The sequence below is a fragment of the Bos indicus genome, chromosome 7 (genome assembly GCF_029378745.1).
Source record: "Bos indicus isolate NIAB-ARS_2022 breed Sahiwal x Tharparkar chromosome 7, NIAB-ARS_B.indTharparkar_mat_pri_1.0, whole genome shotgun sequence".
NCBI lineage: Eukaryota > Metazoa > Chordata > Mammalia > Artiodactyla > Bovidae > Bos > Bos indicus.
In genome coordinates this window covers 15,483,654-15,502,447 of record NC_091766.1, presented here as the reverse complement: position 1 = coordinate 15,502,447, position 18,794 = coordinate 15,483,654, and the positions used below count along the sequence as shown (strand labels likewise).

Below are 18,794 nucleotides of genomic sequence, written 5' to 3'. Positions count from 1 at the left end.
CAGGCAAAGAATGCTGGAGTGGGTTGTCATTTCCTTCTCCAGGAGATCTTCTCAACCCAGGGATCGAACCTCCGTCTCCTGCCTTGGTAGGTGGACTCTACCACTGAGCCACCAGGGAAGCCCTTGTAGGCAAGGGGAGAGCTGAGGGATTCCGTTTTCCCATTCACATGGCATACTAATTCAGAGTGTAGTATGTTGCAGCCCCTAAGCTCGTCCTACAATGCTGCCATTTGTTGAGCACCTACTGTGTGCCAGGCATGGCGCTAACTATTACACATAGCATGTATTATGGTAACAGTATCTGGTTCTGATCCATAGAGGACAATTGTATTTTTTCACCTCATTGACATTGGGAATGGCCACGTGACTTGCTTTGGCCAATGAAATGTGAGCAAAGTCACTTTTGAGAAGAAGTATACAAGCCAGTGCCTGATTCACCACATCTTCCCCTGTTTGTAATAATGAGTGTGAGTGAGAAGCAAACCTTGGACGTAAGGGACTTGTGAACACGGTAAGGGAAGGAAAGAGTGGGGCAAAGGGAGAAGGTAGCACTGACCTATATACACTACCATGCATAAAATAGATAGCTGGTGAAAAGTTGCTGTATAACACAGGGAGCTCATCTTGGCACTCTGTGATAACCTAGAGGGGTGGACTGGGGGAGGGGAGGGAGGCTCAAGAGGGAGTTGATGTATATAACTATGGCGGATTTGGGGTGTTGTATGGCAGAAAACAAGACAACATCATAAAGCAATTTTTCTCCAATTTAAAAAAATGAAGCAAACCTTGGATGTTGGGTGCCATGGTGACTGTGGGGCTGCTTGTTACTGAGCATATACCAGCACTTCCTGACTGACACACATCTCAGTTCATCCACAGTAGCCCTTGGAGGTGGCTAACATTGCTCCCAAGAAGCAATGGGGGCTCAGTGAAGTTCAGCAAGTGGCTTCAGGTGCAGTTGTTTGAATTAGGAATCCACCAAAGCCTGAACTTTAAAAATTTTTGGTTTTAAAAATTTTTTGGCCACATGACATGTGGGACCTTAGTTCCCTGAGCAGGGGATCAAACCCATGCCCCCTGAAGTGGAAGCATGGAGTCTTAACTACGTGGCCGCCAGAGAAATCCTAAGCCTGAATATTATAAATGCAGATTCTCTACTGTTGGCCTGAAGAAAAAAACCACAGTTGGGCCTGGATATCAAATTTTGTGGCCTCAGGCCAGGGCCTGCCCCTCTCTGATTTCCAATTTCTTTATCTGTAAAAGGAGGGGGTTAACTCTTCAGGTATTTGGAAAAGGTGTCTAGCCCAGTTTAGGGTCAGGCGCTGCACTTTACAAACAACAAACTCATATCAGAACCTTTACCCAACCCTGTGAAGTGGGCACCCTTGTTAACGACGGACCACATGATGGATAGGGAAAATGAGGCCCGGGGAGGTTAACATGTCCAAAGCGACAAGGACTGGAAGTGGTGGAGCTGAGATTGGAACCTGGCTCCAGAGTCCGTGCTCTTAGCTGCTGTGCACATGTAGGAACTCCACGTCTGGTTGGTTAAAATGAAATGTTTATTGGCACGGAACAGACAGCTAGCTGCGCGCTTGGAGATACTTCCAGCCCCTCCCCCGTCCCACTCCGCCTCCGCCCAGCCCCACAAGCCCCGCCCCGGTTCCTCCCCGCCCTTCCCCAGGAGCGGCCCCTCTTCCCGCTTAGGGGCGGGGCCGGAGCGGGATCCGGGTGGCTGCTGGCAGCGGCGGCGGCGTCTGCGGCTGCGGGGTCTGGGTCGCAACCAGGGCCAGGTCGCAGAGAGTTCGGAGGCAGAACCCTCGCAGCCAGCGTCCCCCACTACGCGAAGTGACTCCCTCGGAGGGAGAGCACTCCAGCCCGCGCCTCCGCGTCCCAGCAGGTCTCCGGGGGGGACTGGGGCTTAGCCGGGGAGGGCCGGGGTCCTGGGGAACAAAGGCAGGCGGCGGGGGACGCCACTTCCCTCGCCCCTACCCAGCTGGGCTCATCGGGAGCGTTAATGGGGCGCGGGCGGGGCAGAAAGCCCAGCTGGAGACAAGAGATGTGACCATATGGTGATGGAGGAAGCTCGGAGCTCCCCAGCACTGGCTGGGGCGCCCCACATCAGGTGACGAGGGGGACAGGACCGAGCCCTCCGGGGTCCCTTAACTCGTGCCTGGCCTGATGGAGAGTCGCCAGATGGTCAAGATAAGAGGTGGGACCGGCTGACAGGTGGGCTGAGGGTGGGGCGGAGTTGGGGCCCCATCCCAGCTGCCCTGCCTAGCATGGGGAAAGGCTTCCTGCCTCTTCCCTTCCCCTCCTCAAACTCGTTCTCCCGGAACACGGGGTGGGGCAGAGGGCTGGGCAGGAAAGGAGGGCCGGCTGGGTCCTCCTTTTTAACCTGGATAAAAGCCTCAGGGGGTAGTTGAGAAATGGCTTTGCCAGGGGTGCCTCTGCTGGTTGCCCCACATTCACCCAGGCCTTCTGGGGCCTCCCTGTGAGGCTCAGGGAGCAGCCACAACAGCTAGGAAAATAGGCCTCTGCAGTGACTGAGGGCGTGCATGGTCCCAGATGAAGCAGCCTTATCTGTGGGGACAGATTGACAGGAAAGGCCCATCCAGGTGGTCAGGGTGGTGGCTGGGGTGGGTGGTTTCCTTGGATTGGAAGACCATCTTTCTGGCCTCTGTGGGCTGACGCTGGGCTGGGGTGAGTCAGCTTTCCTGGGAGGCAGATGGGCCCAGCCCCTTTGACAAACAGAAGGTGGCAGGCCCCATTTGGGGGTAGAACTGGGCATTGAACCCTGGGGTGTATCCACTTAAAGCCCCCTCCCCATGGGCTTCAGGGAAGGACTTAAAGTTGGCCTGCGTAGGGGCAGGCGGGTGGCTAACACCTGCCAAAGTCAACACCCAGGCCCTGGGTGGTGGTGGTGGGGGGGCGGCGGCTTTATCCAGCTGACAGCCCCAGCTACCCCCAGCTCACACTTGGGCCACGCCAGCTTCTCGCCCCGGGGCAAAGTCCACACCTGCACCTTCCGAAGGTTCTGGTTCCTCAGCAGCCCGATGAGGCACCCCCAACCTGGACCCTTGCATTTGGCAAACATCCCCATTTTCTAGGCGAGGATGCTGAGGCCCCACAAGGGCAAGTGACGCATCCAAGATCACTTGACGTCCAAGTGGCAGAGCCAGGATTTGAGCCCAGGTCCGGTGCATGGGCTTCCCAGGTGGCTCTGTGGTAAAGAAACTGCCTGCTGATGCAAGAGACCCGGGGTTGGGAAGATTGCTTGGAGGAAGAAATAGCAACCCACTCTGGTATTCTTGCCTGGAAAATCCCATGGACAAAGGAGTCTGGCAGGCTACTGTCCATGGAGTCGCAGAGTTGGACATGACTTAGTAACTAAAACAACAACAACCAGTGTAGACACTGGGACCATTCCCGGTGTCATTTTCCCTGCAGGCCTCCAGCTCTCCCCATTCCAGGAGGCTCCCTGGCAAGATGGCATCAGCTGGAGACCCCCCAACAGGCCAGCGGGATGCAGCGGACCAGAACTTCGACTACATGTTCAAGCTGCTGCTCATTGGCAACAGCAGCGTGGGCAAGACGTCCTTCCTGTTCCGATACGCCGACGACTCCTTCACGCCCGCCTTTGTCAGCACCGTGGGCATTGACTTCAAGGTCAAGACAGTCTACCGCCATGACAAGAGGATCAAGCTGCAGATCTGGGTGGGCCAGGCGGCAGTCTATGGGTCTGCCGGCCCAGGCAGGGGCTGGGGTTCCTCTGGGGAAGCTCAGGAGAGGGTGTAGGGCTGTGGGGAGGGGTCCCAGGTCAGCAACAGTGATCCAGAGCCGGGGAGAGGGCTTGGGGTAGATGTGAAGAGCAGTAGGGGTATTATCCATGAAGTGAATTCATCAGGATGAGGGGGATTTACCCTGCTCTCTAGGGTCTGAGGGGGAGACAGTACTAACCCAAGCTGGATTAGAAGATCTGGTGACGAATGGGGAAGAGGTTTGGGTACCCTGTTGGGACAGGCCCGGAGGCTTCCACTGAGCTTCTTCAGAGTCATGCTCGAGCTCCCAAAGCACCTGCTGGTAATGATTGTCATGGTAATGAGCATCAGACTGTCTGCACCAAGGTGGTACCCTCTGGTCAAGGTGGTTCTTGTTTGTGGTCATGAAGTTGGTTCTTGGAGATGAGGTCATAGGGGGCTTAATAAGTCTTTGAGAGGCCACCGACCCCTCAGACTGGAAACCCCTCAAGGACAGGGTGCATGTCCCCTCCATCAGACTAGAGCAGGCCCATATTTCTCCCCATTAAATCGGGGGCTGTGAGGGCAGGTCCATGTCCTGGTCATCAGACTGGGGCTGTGAGGCTGGGGTGCCCACCTGGAGAGGTAGGGTGGGGAACAGGGTGGCTTCTAGATGCCTGACCCCACTGTGTGCCCAGGACACGGCGGGCCAGGAGCGCTACCGTACCATCACCACAGCCTACTACCGCGGAGCCATGGGCTTCCTGCTCATGTATGACGTTGCCAACCAGGAGTCCTTTGCTGCCGTGCAGGACTGGTGAGTGCTTGCTGACCACTTACCCCCTGACCTTCACCCTCTCTCCCTGACCCTAATCTCTGGCCTAACACAGCCCTCCCAACTCCACAGGGCCACGCAGATCAAGACCTACTCCTGGGACAACGCTCAGGTCATCCTCGTGGGGAACAAGTGTGACCTGGAGGATGAGCGTGTTGTGCCCACCGAGGAAGGCCGGAGGCTCGCCGACGACCTTGGTCAGTGCCCAACCTGGGCTACAGGCCCTGGACCTCCCAGAACCAAACCTCCATCCCTATGCTTGAGTCCCAGGTCCAACCAGTCACCAATACTTTGCCCTTTGAAGATCTGCCCAGAAAAATACCTGCATGTATACCACCTGCTACATTTAATTCCAGAGGATTTACCCACAGATAACCTTTACTGCCCAACTGCCCTGGGAACCCAAACTCAGCAAAACCATTTCTGGGAATTTATCCTACAAACAACACCCATGTGGGAAGTGACGGGTGTATCAAATTACAGCACAGTTATTAGGAGGGAAAGCTTGGCAGCCTCCCAAGTCTCTCACAGTGGGGGAAGCAGCTACACATAAAGTATAGTCACGTGAGGGAATACTATGCAGCTGTGTAAAAGGATCAGGCCATCCTTTATGTTCTGCAGTCTGTGGATATATGGGTAAGTGGAAAAAGCAAACTACAGAATAGTGGGTATGGCTGCTGCTTTTAGTCCAGGGATCAGCAAACATTTTCTTTTTTTGGCTGCACAGTGAAGCTTGTGGGATCTTAGTTCCCCAACCAGGGACTGCACCCATGCTCCCTGCAGTGGAAGCGAGGGGCCCTAACCACTGGACTGCCAGGGAAGTCCCTTGCCAACATTTTCTTAAAGGGCCAAATAGGAAATATTTTCAGTCCTAGGGTCTAACTGCTCAGCTGTGCCTGAAAGCAGCCTTGGATAATACATCAGTGAATGAGTGTGACTGTCTGCCAATAAAACTTTAATTACACAAATAGGCAACAGCACCTGAGACTAACACATAATATGATAAATCAGCTATGTTCACGCATGCTCAGTCGATCAGTCATGTCTGACTCTGTGACCCCACATACTATAGCCCTCCAGGCTCCTCTGTCCATGGAATTTTGCAGGCAAGAATACTGGAGTGGGTTGCCATTTCTTTCTACACGGGATCTTCCCAGGGATCGAACTTGTGTCTCCTGCCTTAGCAGGCAGATTCTTTACCACTGAGCCACCAAGAAGGCCCAATATACTTAAATTTAGTTCTTGAATAAATACTTATAAAGAAAATAGGCAACAAGCCAGATTGGCCTGCAGCTCAGTTTGCCAACCCCTGCATTAGCGTTTAAAAAGGGTATATATTGATGTATATTGATGTTTGCTTAAAGGAACTCTGGAAAGATACAGAAGGATCTAGTAATCCTGGTGACCTGGGATGCTACCAGGGTTGGAGGGGAACTTTTCAGCCTACCTTTGTGAATCAGGTGAATGGATTCTCGATTCAAAGTTTAAGCTAAAAGAAAATCTTGTCCTGGAGTATTCTAGGCCCTCCCCAGGACTTTCTGTCCAAGAGGGAATGTAAGCACTATGCAGGGAGGGCGGGTTAAGGACGGAGACTCTGGAGCTAGAATCCCCTCCTGCAACCCACTAACTATGTGACCTTTGGCATCTCACCTACCCTCTCTGTGCTTCCATTGCTCCATCTAGGAAACAGGTGAAAACCTCATCTACCTCATAGGACTGTTAGATTAAATAAGCAAATCCTGGCCCTGATTGAACATTAACTGCAGTTATTTCTTGATGGCTTTGTGATCTCGCACCGGTGACTTTAGCTCTCTGGGCCAGCACTTCCTCGTGTGTGAAAGGCAGATAATATAATAACAGCCCCACCTGGTTAGGTTGTCAGGAGGGTTAAATGAGTTATGACGCATGAAGCAGTGCCAACAGAATCCTGCGTATGTGTGGTTTGCATCTAAGCGTTAGCTAGCATGATTGTGAAGTGTTGCTGATGTTTGTGCCTAAAACCTAAGAGATTTACTGTCTGACCCTTTGCAGAGAAACTTCACAGACCCCTGGACCGTAACCATCCCCTCTTTCTTTTCCTTTTTTTTTCTTGCCATCATCTGTTGGAGAAACTGGGTCTTTGTTCTGTGGAAGGTCCCCCGTTTGGGGTTTGACTCTGCTCCTTTGTCAAGTGTGCTTTAGGAACCTGAGCCTGGGTCCCATTTACAGATGTGCTGGGGGTCAGCTGTTGGGGCCCTGCCGTAGGCTGGAATACTTGAGAATGCTGCCCACACCTTTGTTGTTGTCGTTGGCTGCAACACGCGGGATGGGGGATCTTAGTTCCCTGACCAGGGATTGAACCCTTGCCCCCTGCCGTGGCTGCGCAGAGTCTTAACCACTGGACCACCGGGGAAGTCCCCTGCTCACACCTTCTTGTGGAAAACATCTAGTTCCTGGGGGTCAGGGGGCGATTCCCGCTCTTCCATTAAGTTTAAAATATCAGACAACAAGTTAGGAGATGGATTTGGACCCCAATTTTGTAAGAAAAAAATCCACACACGTGTGCACACATATTCCTACCCACTACAAACCAAACCCCAACAATTATGTATTTTTTTTTTTAAGTGGAAAGCTAGATGTCAAAACAGCAATAGTAGTTGTTTCTGGGTGATGAGATTACACACAACATTTTTAGCTGACTTGATACTTTTCAGTAGTTTCTCTAGTGAATATTCATAATTAGAAGAAATAAGGTATTTAAAAAAAAACAAACTGGGACTTCACTGGTGGTCCAGTAGTTAAGGCTCCGCACTTCAACTGCAGGAGATGTGGGTTCAGTTTCCTGGTTGGGGAACTAAGATCCTGTTGTGTGGGGCAGCCAAAAATTAAGTCTTAAAAAAAGAAGAAAAACTCAAGATTGTTTGAGGCAGAGCTAGACATGATTAATGAAATGCCAAATTTGCCTGGGAAGACGGTGGGGTGACATTGATGATCACCAGGCTCAGGATAGAGGTCGTTTCCTGCCTCTGTCATCCACCCATTCATCCATCTATTCATCCATCCACTCATCCATCCATCTATACATCTATCTATACATTCATCCATTCATTCATCTATATATCCATTTCTCCGTCCATCCATCTACTATCCATCCATCTATACACTTATCTATACATCCTCCCATCTACCCATCCATCCATCCACCTGTACATCTATCCATCTAAAATCACATCATTCATCCATATATCCCTCTACCCACCCATCCATCCATCCATCTGATCAGTCATTCAGTCAGTAGTTTCTGAGCGCTTGCTCTGTGCCAGGCCCTGGGCTGCAGTTGTGGACAAGGCAGATAGACAGCCTGCCCTCTTGGTGCGGGTATTCTAATAGTGGAGACATAGATGGATAATTATATATTTACTAATTATAATGATATTTATCTAGTGCTACATGATAATGACAAGGGTTAGAATGCTGCTACTGCTAAGTCACTTCAGTCGTGTCCGACTCTGTGCGACCCCATAGACGGCAGCCCACCAGGCTCCCCCACCCCTGGGATTCTCCAGGCAAGAACACTGGAGTGGGTTGCCATTTCCTTCTCCAATGCATGAAAGTGAAAAGTGAAAGTGAAGACGCTCAGTCGTGTCCGACTCTTCGCAACCCCATGGACTGCAGCCTCCCAGGCTCCTCCATCCATGGGATTTTCCAGGCAAGAGTACTGGAGTGGGGTGCCATTGCCTTCTCCAAGGGTTAGAATAGAGGCCTGTTCACCCTGTGCTGTGTGTAGTAGCCTGGACATTTGTCTGAATTTCTGGCCTACCTTGGGAACGGCAGATGGGGATACACTGGGGACCATAGCTCCCAGCAGGTGGAGCCTGAACCGGGGCACAGGGTGCAGGAAGGACAGTCATGTGCACCCTATTTTCAGGTTGCTGGGCCACTTCTTGTAGCCCAGGAACTCTGGGCAGGGCCCCAAAGCATTTGTACCACCTCTCACCTTTTGCTAAGTGGATAAGCTTTTTTTTTTTTTTTTGCTTTGTTGGGTCTTGTTGCAGCGCTGGGTTTTCTCTTGTTGCAGAGCATGGGCACAGTAGTTCCAGCACTCAGGCTTAGTTGCCCTGAGGCACGTGGGATCTTAGTTCCCCAACCAGGGATTGAACCTATATCCCCTGCATTGGAAAGCAGATTCTTAACCACTAGACCACCAGGGAAGTTCCTAAACATTTTTTTTTTTAAGAGAAAAAGTTATGATGATCCCTGTGATGCTAAAAGTCTATTCAAATCTGCTTCACCCTCCCCTTCCCCAAAAGGAATCAGCCAGCCTGCCCTCCCTCCTGAGGCCCAAGGTGGTACACGAGAAATGTTTAATCTGTTATTATTTCAACCAGGCAGCCTGAGTGTGTTAACCTGTGTGAATTTACATGAGTGACTTTCCTGCTGTGTGCCTCAGTTTTCCCATCTATAAAATGGGCTATAATAGCATAGGGCATTCCCTAGCAGTCAGGTGGTTAGGGCTCCACCCTTCCACTGTAGGGGGCATGGATCCAATCCCTGATTGGGGAACTAGGATCCCACAAGCTGCATGGTCCAGCTCCCCCCACAAAAACTATCTACCTCAGACTGAGTGACTGCGCATGCCCAGAGCATCCTTAAATGAGTTAATTTACATAAAGTTCTTAGAAAAGTACCTGTCACATAGTAAGCATTGTGTAAGCACTGCCTATTATTATTATTACTGTTTTTAGTGCACTCTGTAGGCCAGGAACTGCGTACATTGTATGCTCTCTAAAACTCTGCGAAACCTGCCATTATCTGGCTGACAGAGGTTACAGATTGGGTAGCCCTGGGCTGAAGCCAGTCCTGTTTTATTTGACCTGGAGCATATGTTCCAGAACATGTGAAATACTTGGCTGCGCTTAAAAGGTCCACATAAATATTGGGCTTTGTGGGCACCCTGGCTGTGCCTTCCTGTGCAGCAGAAATTGGATAGAGGATGAGTACCGCTTAACTGGGGTAAGACTCTTGCCACCGCTGCCTTGTGACAGATACGCAAGGTAGTCCGGGCAAGCGCTGCTGTCACACATTTTTATCAACATCAGCAGCATCATTGTTCCCATTTTACAGAAGAGCAAACTGAGGCTCCGAAAGACTAAGAGTCTCAGCTGAACGAAGGTCAGAACTGGGCTTGGAACCCAGGTTCGTGTGATGCCATAGCCCAGGCGCTGACCCCCCAGGGTTTCACAGATCATCCTATCTTTTTTTTTTTTTTAATGCCATTTATTATGTTTAAACACCCTCCCCACCCCCTGCCACAACATGTAGGATATTAGTTTCCCGACCAGGGATCAAACCCGTGCCTCCTGCAGTGGAAGCACGGAGTCTTAGCCACTGGACCGCCAGGGAATTCCCACATCTTCCCATCTTCTATTCCTCCAGGTTTTGAGTTCTTCGAGGCCAGCGCCAAGGAGAACATCAACGTGAAGCAGGTCTTCGAGCGCCTGGTGGACGTCATCTGCGAGAAGATGAATGAGTCCCTGGAACCCAGCTCTAGTCCTGGCAGCAATGGGAAAGGCCCGGCCTTGGGGGACACTCCAGCGCCACAGCCCAGCAGCTGTCCCTGCTAGAAGACTCCCCCACCCCACCCCCTCCTGCCTCGGCAGAGACTGTAACTGAGGCATGAGCCATAAGGGCTGTTTCCAAGCTCAGGGCGCCCCCAACTTCCCATTGGCCGCCCCCACTCCCGCATGGCGCGTTCTCTGGCCAAGGCCACCAGCCTGCCCAAGCAGCCCCTGTCGCAGGCTCCAGACCCTGCACTGCGGGCAGGGTCTGGGGAAGGGGCATGCAACGAGCTTGCTGCTTCCTGGCATTGTCACGGTGATAGTGAGCACGCACACGGCGCGTCCCACTCCGCCTGGTGAAGGGGCAACCGCCATGCCTTCTGGGTTAGAACCACTTATCCGCATCCGTTTCTGAGTTGGGCATTGATTTTAGTTCGTGTGCTGGCCAGAGATGGTTCTTTTCCCTCGTGCAGTTGGGGTGGGAGTGGGGAGTTGGTGGGAGGGATCTCAGAATTCATCCGTGGAGATGTGGAAGGCAGGTCCTTTCTCAGGATCGCCCAGTCTGCCTGTGAACCTTCTGCCTGTGAACCAGGGTGGTGGTTTTGCATCTCCCAGACCCCTCCCTTCTGACCTGCAGATCTTCTGCCTGTGAAAGCAGTATTAAAGCGGCTTTTCCCAGATCGCCCCCTACCCCCACCCGCGGCTTTAGGGACCCCAGAAGTGCCTTCTCAGCTTCCCCAGAATTTGCTCGACCCTGCCACTGTTACAGCTGACCCACTGCATTCTCAATCCAGAATAGAATTCTGGAAATTATGGGCTGCTCTGGGCCAGGCAGAGAATCATGCATTCCTGCTGAGGACTTTTTACCAGGAGTTAATTCAGAGTTAGAAGCTTAGGCTCTCCTGCCCTGCCCTGCCTTCCACGGGCCCTGTTTGGCTGGTAATGTTTTAAGCAAGGTCTTTCCACATCCCATATCCTGCTCAAAAAGGAAATTGAGCAATATTCCTGTAGCATAGCCTGCACTGGCTGGCGGCTCTCCATGTGAGGACATCGGCTCCTCCCACTTGAAAAACCTTGAAGACACAGGGCTGGCTTCCCGAAGCCATGTTATCTCTGGGGTCCTGCTAATGGAGGAGCCACAGGAAAGAACGCTTTGGGGTTTGGCTGGAGGGGCAGCAGGGAAGGTAGGGCTGGGTAACCTCTGTTGCTACTTGGATTTCCTAGATGCCGCTTGGGAGTGGCAGGCTGAAGACAGATGGGTGGAGAACAGTCCCCCTGGTTGATGGAGGCACTAGCAGGGAGCCCACCAGGTTGGGCGTCCCTAGCTACCAGGGGCTCCTGCTGGGAGGTGATCTTCATTTTGACACCTTCCTGGCCCCATCCTCCGCTCAGTGGCCCTTCCTGCCCACCTGAGTCCAACTTTGGTGACGCAGTACCTCTTTCTACTCTGGAACACTGATACCCCAGAACTTTCCACTGTGAGGACAGCCAAAGTGTGTGATTTGTCCAGTCTCCCAGCCCCTGCTGCCAAAGTGACTTTCTGTAGCCTTGAGGATCTCTGCTACTTCCTACAAGGAATGGGCAAGGTCTGGGTCCAGTTTAACGTAGTTCTTACCTTTACAGAAGCTGGAGATTGAATTTGTTTCTAGAGGGCCCTGTTCACCCCAAACCAGGGACTGCCCTTAGAGCGTCAAAAGTGGGGGTATTTTTGTACACCAACAAACTTGACTGCAATGAAAAGGACAAGTTCTTGGAAATACACCACATGAAACATCGGAAGGTTTGGGTCAGGGGAGTCTAAAATGTCAGTTGCTTTAACATAAAAGAAATTAAAGCAGCTAGAAAAAGGCTTCTTAAGACACACCATGGCCTGTCAAGATTGCCTTTGCCTGTCCATTTTCCTTAAACTGCTGCCAGAAAAAAAACGTTTGGCCAGAGTGTCACTATCAAGGGGACCAGCTGACTTGTGTGATAGCCTGTGTGATAAAAGACAGCTTTGGCTGCATCTTGTACCTGACCTGGCCTAAGATTTCTGTTTACACAAGACTTTTCAGCAGTTCAACTTTAAGTTGCAGTTGAGACAGCTGCCACTCTTGAGGGTTCTCTCAAGCCTGGGAATGATGTAGGAGAATTTTTCTTGTTTGATCTAAAAATGGTGTTCAGTTTTTATCTTATGATGTTTTGGGGGGAGGTTTAACTCCTGACAGTGTCTGGAAAACTGCACCTGATGTTCTCAAAGATCACCAGGAGGGAATGGAGGTTTGTTGAGTTTACAAACAAAGATTAAGCCAAAGGCTGTGGGAAGACAGCTTCCTGGTGCCAGGGAGGCTGGGATCTGGGGAGGTGCCTTGAGGCTGTATCCTGCATCCCTGCTGTGCCTTCTTATTTGCTTTCAAGTTGTCTTTCCAATGTCAGCAGGAAATTGCCATGATCGCCTTTTGGGGTTTGGGGTTATGTTTGTTTTACTTTTCTTTGGCTTCTCTGGGGATCATTTTCTTGTGTGTTTCTCTCCCAGCTCCACTGAAAACAAAACAAGGGGTGAAATTTGATCTCAGTCTTGAAGTGCTAATTCCAATAAGTGACTTCTCCTCCATGATCCCAGAACACACCAGGAGAGAGCTCTAGACCTTTATATTCTGGGTGTGGTTCTCCTTGTGTAAGCCGTTCTTAGATGTTCAGTCATAAAGATGTGCACTTTTCTCGAGAAAATAAAAAATTAAAGTTGTTATGCCCAGATGCTGTGGTTCTTTTCTTTCCATTAGTGAAATGGAGTTTCCAGGAAGAGGACAGTTGAATCACAGCCAAGTGGAGAGTTGGTTGAGGGCCGTGTGTGATGCTGCAGAACCTGAATCAGGACAGGGAAGCTCTGGTCTGGGGCTGCCTCTAGTTGGGCTGATCTCTGGTGACCTCCATGGTGGCTCAGATGGTAAAGAATTTTCCTGCAATGCAGGAGATCTGGGTTTGATCCCTGGGTCCGGAAGATCCCCTGGAGAAGGGCATGGCAACCCACTCCAGTATCCTTGCCTGGAAAATCCCATAGACGGAGGAGGCTACAGTCCACGGCAGGCTACAGCCCCTGGGGTCCCAGAGTCAGACATGACTGAATCGACTTAGCATGCATGCAAAGTGATAGATAAAAAGTGATTTCTTAGAAAGGGACGCTTGTAAGGTTCACAAGTGGGCAGCGCAATGCTTGCCTGCCCCGGGTACTCAGTGAGTTACATTTTTATAGTCAGAGGAAGAGAGTGGAAGGGGAGAAAATCTTATCTGTCTTCCCCCAGGTAGGGCAGGGAGGTTTACTTGTCCCTCCCTACGTGGTCAGGCCAGGACTGTCACAGCACTTCTGGAAAATATTTTCAGGTCTCAGTACAGTGAAGTTCCTTCTTTTTGAAAAGTCACCTTCCCGTAAATGATAGTTTTTTGTGTCCACAGAGCCTGACTGTAGAGTCATTAACTTGATGACACCACTGGGCAGATTGTAGGCCTTATTTTCTACTGTTGTTTTATTGTTTTGGGGGGCATGGTGCAAAGAGCACATCTTAGGGGCCAAATAACACGTTTTGGGGGTTCCTAACTCAGTGAGCTCTCTGGGCAGGATGTGGGTCTCATGCCACCATTATTTTATTGCTTTGGGGCATGCCCCATGCTCGTGTTGCATGGTTTTGTTGTTAGCTTGCTTTTATCATTAAGCAAGCCAGTCTGACTTTGATGCTAAGTGACCTGTTTTGCTATATAATAAGTCAGGCAGGCCCACCTTGTTTCAGAATTTTCCCATTACTTTCTCGAGTGATCATTAATCTTATTAACGGGGTTTCCAAGCTAACTATTTGATCATCCTCTTTTGTCCCTATCAGACACACAGGCGAGATCAGAGTCACGCCCTCGTGGTAGTTTGAGTCACTTTTTACGGTACATTTCTTCCTGGTTTACTTTCGTCAGTCATCTTGCTTTGCCTGGTTCTGAGCCCGTATTTTTTGTGTCTTAAGCTCCTCCAGGGCTTCCCTGATAGCTCAGTTGGTAAAGAATCCGCCTGCAATGCAGAGACCCTGGTTCGATTCCTAAACATTTCCACCAAATAAAACATTCTCTACTTTCGGCTTGTGATTAATTTTTTAGTCAACACTATTATGGACTTTCTGTACACAGGAGAGAACTTCTTCACCCCGGGGCCCATCTAGCTTCATCACCTTGGTATAGAGGGTAAGGAGGACGATGTGTTAGGTCTTAGTTGCAGCATGCAGGATCTTTAGTTGCAGTATGAAAACTCTTAATTGCAGGATATGGGATCTAGTTCCCTGACCAGGGGTTGAATCTGAGCCCCCGCATTGGGAGAACACAGTCTTAGCCACTGGACCACAGGGAAGTCCCTCCCCCAGAATTCCTGATGTCCCTTTCCCTGTGTCCTTCTCCCTACAGCCCCTAGAATCTAAAATACTATACAGTTTACTCGCTTAAATTGTGTCTCCTTCACTATAATATCTGCACCTCAGAGGCAGGAATTTTTAAATTTTTTACTTCCACATCCAACTCTTTCCTGTCTGACACAATAAAAAGGAAATATTAGGTCTTTGTTCCTGGTTCTTGGCACAGAGCTCCTAAAAACCCTTGGAATTTCTGGAGTGATAAGCATCTTTTGTGTACTAATAAGAAGACAGCCTAGGCTGGGGCCCATAAGTAGCTTCAGTATAGGGCTGATCACCAGAAAGACCAAACCATGGTTAGAGATTTGGAACCATCAGCCTATGATGGTTTGGAACCATCACTGTATGGCAAGTAGAAGGGGAAAAAGTGGAAGCAGTGACAGAGTTTCTCTGCTCGGGTTCCAAAATCACAAACTGTGACTGTAGCCATGAAATTAAAAGACGCTTGCTTCTTGGCAGGAAAACTATGACAAAACTAGACAGCATATTAAAAAGCAGAAACATCACTTTGCTGACAAAGGTCCATATAGTCAAAGCTATGGTTTTTCCAGTAGTTATGTATGGATGTGAGAGTTGGACCATAAAGGCTGAGCACCAGAGAACTGATACTTTTAAATTGTAGCGCTAGAGAAGACTCTTAGAGTCCCTTGGACTGCAAGGAGATCAAACCAACCAATCCTGAAGGAAATCAATCCTGAATATTCATTGGAAGGACTGAAACTGAAGCCACCTGATTCGAAGAGCTGACTTATGGGAAAAGACCCTTGATGCTGAGGAAAATTGAGGGCAAGGGGAGAAGGAGGCAGCAGAGGATGAGATGGTTAGATAACATCACGAACTCAATGGACATGAATTTGAGCAAACTCTGGAAGATAGTGAAGGACAGGGAAGCCTGGCATGCTGCAGTCCGTGAAGAGTTGGACACGACTTAGTGACTGAACAACAACCATCAGCTTCAGGTCCTGGGAGGGAGCTCCAGAGAGAAAAGGGGCTGGAGACTGAGTTAATCACCCGCTGTCACTCGCATCTGAGTTATAGGCTTGGTATATTAATAGTAACTAAAGAGTTTCGTGGGACTTTCCTGGTCATCAGTGGTTGAGAATCCACCTTCCAATGCTGGGGACATGGGTTTGATCCCCGGTAGGGGAACTAAGATCCCACATGCCACCTGGCTTGCATGAGGCAATAAAAAGTCCTGGTATGGAAAACCTCCACGTTTGTGAGTAGAAACAGTAAAAACTGTAAAAAAAAAAAAAGAAAAAAAGGTTTTTTACTTTCCATTTATTGACATACAGCTCTGTATAAATTTAAGGTATATAACATAATGATTTGACTTACATACATCATGAAATGATTGCCAAGTAAGTTTAGTGAATATCCATCAAAAAAGGCAAAGTGTTAGTCGCTCAGTCATGTCTGACTCTTTGAGACTCATGGACTGTAGCCTCTGTCTATAGTGGATTGCCTCTGTCTACAATGGAGTGGATTGCCATTCCCTTCTCCAGGGGATCTTCCCAATCCAGGGATCAAACCCAGGTCTCCCACATTGCAGGCAGATTCTTTACTGTCTGAGCCGTCAGGGAAGTTATCTCATATAAATACAAAGGTAAAGAACTAGGAAAAAATGTTTTTTCCTCGTGATGCAAACTCAGGATTTACTTTTACTGATTTTCATATATAACATACAGCAAAGTTAATTATATTTTAAAGTAATTTTTTAAATTGATTTACTTTTGGCTGTGCTGGGTCTTTGTTGCTGCACTGATTTTTCTCTAGTTGCAGCAAGGGCGGTGGGGGGGAACTCTCGGTTGCGTGCACTGGCTTCTCACACTGATACCGCTCCTTGTGGCACTCAGGCTCCTCGGCATGTGGGCTTCAGTAGTTGTGGTTCAGAGTCAGTGCAGACCCCACAGTTTAAGGGCTCAGTCTCACAAGACCGCCCCCACCTCAGATACCTGTCACCAGTATTAGGTCCCCAAGGTACCCACTTCACTTTGACTTGGCTACAATCTTCCTTCCCCACAGAACATAGGAAATCCTTTTTAAAATATAGAGTGGTTGTGGTTCAGTAGTTGTGGGCTTCAGTCCAATAGATTGGTTCCTGGGCTCTAGAGCACAGGCTCAATAGTTGTGACTCACGGGCTTAGTTGCTTCGTGGCATGTGGGATCTTCCCGGATCAGGGATCAAATCCGTGTCTCCTGCATTGTCAGGTGAATTCTTGACCACTGAGCCACCAGGGAAGCCCAAATTATATGTATTGTGTTGTACATTGCAACCCTAGTTCTTTTTATCTTATAATTGGGAGTTTGTAGTTTTTTGACTGCCTCTGTCCAATTTCCCCTCCCCCCATGCCCTGCTTTTGATAAGCACAAATTTTATCTGTTTTTCTATGATTTTGTTTTTGGGGGGCATATGGCACAACTTACAGGATCTTAGTTCCCAAAGTTAAGTGAGTGGAAGTCACTCAGTCGTGTCTGACTCTTTGCAACCCCATGGACTATACAGTCCGTGGAATTCTCCAAGCCAGAATACTGGAGTGGGTAGCCTTTTGCTTCTCCAGGGGATCTTTCCAACCCAGGGATTGAACCCAGGTCTCAAGCTTTGCAGGTGGATTCTTTACCAGTTGAGCCACAAGGAAACTTAGTTCCCAAACCAGGGATTAAACTCGGGCAGTGAAAACACTAAGTCCTAACCACTGGACTGCGAGAGAATTCCATTTGTTTTTGAAGTATAATTGACCCACAACACCATGTTACTTCCTGTTACAGAACATAGTGGTTTGATATTTCTGTACATTGCAAAATGATTACCAGATATGTCTAGCTACCGTCTGTCACCATATAGAGATATTACACAGTTATTGCCTATATTCCGCACACTGTACATTTCAAGCCCCTGACTCATTTATTTTGCAACTGGAAATTTATACCTCTCAACCTCCCTTACCTATTCTTCCCCCTCTCCCACATTCTCCCCTCTGGCAACCATCTGTTTGTTCTCTGTATCTTTAACTCTTTTACTGTTCTACTTTAAGAACAGTTCATTTCTGACACACAGCAGACACTCCGCAGATATTTTTTAAGTGCATCCGCAGCAGAGCCCAAGTGTCAGCCAGGACTTGCGTCCTGTCTCAGGATTCTTTACGCCATCTCTTGCCCCCAAGAGGTAGTTTCCTGTGAACAAGGTGTTCTCCCCCACAACCATGGTCACTGGGTATTCAAAGTCCCAAAACCAAGTCTCATTAGCCAGCTTGGGTCCCACGTCCATGCCTGAACCAATGACTGCAGTCAGACCAATGGAAGGTGCTGATTGGCCCCTGGGATCATGTGGTGCCTCTGGTTTACAGACAGAAATCCGAGAAGTGGGTAGGTTTGGGGTGGGGGGGTGAGGGGCAACTAGGAATGGTCCTGCCAGATGTGGGAGATGATTGCCACATAGCAATTTTGACCAGTGCCCACTTTACCCTCCTTAAGATCCCTCCAAAAGAAAGATGGAAGAATTGGATAAACCATTTTGCAATCCTCAGTGAAAAAACTGATTCAGGTCACTATGACCTTTGGATGAAACTCGGTTTATTCTCAGCTATGATCATGACCACCCCTTGCAGTCAGCTGGGTAAATGAAACAGTCTCCATGCCCAGGCCACAACCCAGACAGATTAAATCAGGAGATAGTGAGATGTGGTGCAGGCTCTGATATTTCATTAAAGCTCCCAGGCAGTTCTTCATTTTTTTTTTTCTTTCCTTACTTTTTTGGTGACACCAGGAAGCATGCAGGATCTTACTTCCCTGACCAGGGATCGAACCTATGCCCCCTGCAGTGAAAGCATGGATTCTTAACCACTGGCCAGCCAGGGAAGTCCCCTCCCCAGGGGTTCTAAAGTAAAGCCAGGGCTGAGAACAAGTGATGAACAGGAAATATGGGGCAAGAGGAACAAGATAAGGGGACCACAGAGAAGCAAGCCCCAAATCCAGAAGGTGTGGTATTCCCCAATATTCCACACTTTTCCTGCCTCAAGGGGGTGGGGAGAGGAGGGAGAATGCAGAGCAGTGGTTCTCAAAAGTACATCACCCATACCAGCAGCGTGGCCTGGGAACCTGTTAGAAAAGCAGATTCCTGGGCCTCCTGCCAGATCTCCTGAGTCAGAAGCTCTAAGGTGGGGTTCAGACACTTGTGCTTTAACAGAATACCTAGTACTTCCCAGGTGGCTCACTGGATAAGAATTCACCTGCCATTGCAGGGGACATGGGTTTGATTCCT

The 18,794-nt window shown here is 49.4% G+C and overlaps 1 protein-coding gene across 1 annotated transcript; it reads left to right on the top strand.

Moving 5' to 3' along the window:
• The first annotated feature begins 1,706 nt into the window (after positions 1 to 1,706).
• Positions 1,707 to 12,848, top strand: RAB3D (RAB3D, member RAS oncogene family). Its single transcript, XM_019964189.2, has 5 exons — positions 1,707 to 1,900; positions 3,451 to 3,717; positions 4,439 to 4,557; positions 4,648 to 4,772; positions 9,991 to 12,848. Exons 2-5 carry the CDS (start codon positions 3,490 to 3,492, stop codon positions 10,176 to 10,178), a joined length of 660 nt encoding a protein of 219 aa, XP_019819748.1. The 5' UTR covers positions 1,707 to 1,900; positions 3,451 to 3,489; the 3' UTR covers positions 10,179 to 12,848.
• The last annotated feature ends 5,946 nt before the right edge of the window (positions 12,849 to 18,794 follow it).

Coding starts and splice junctions, on each gene's coding strand:
- RAB3D (XM_019964189.2), top strand. CDS start 3,490: ATGGCATCAGCTGGAGACCCCCCAACAGGCCAGCGGGATGCAGCGGAC. Junction 4,558..4,647: donor TTTGCTGCCGTGCAGGACTG/GTGAGTGCTTGC, acceptor CCAACTCCACAG/GGCCACGCAGATCAAGACCT. Junction 4,773..9,990: donor GAGGCTCGCCGACGACCTTG/GTCAGTGCCCAA, acceptor CTATTCCTCCAG/GTTTTGAGTTCTTCGAGGCC.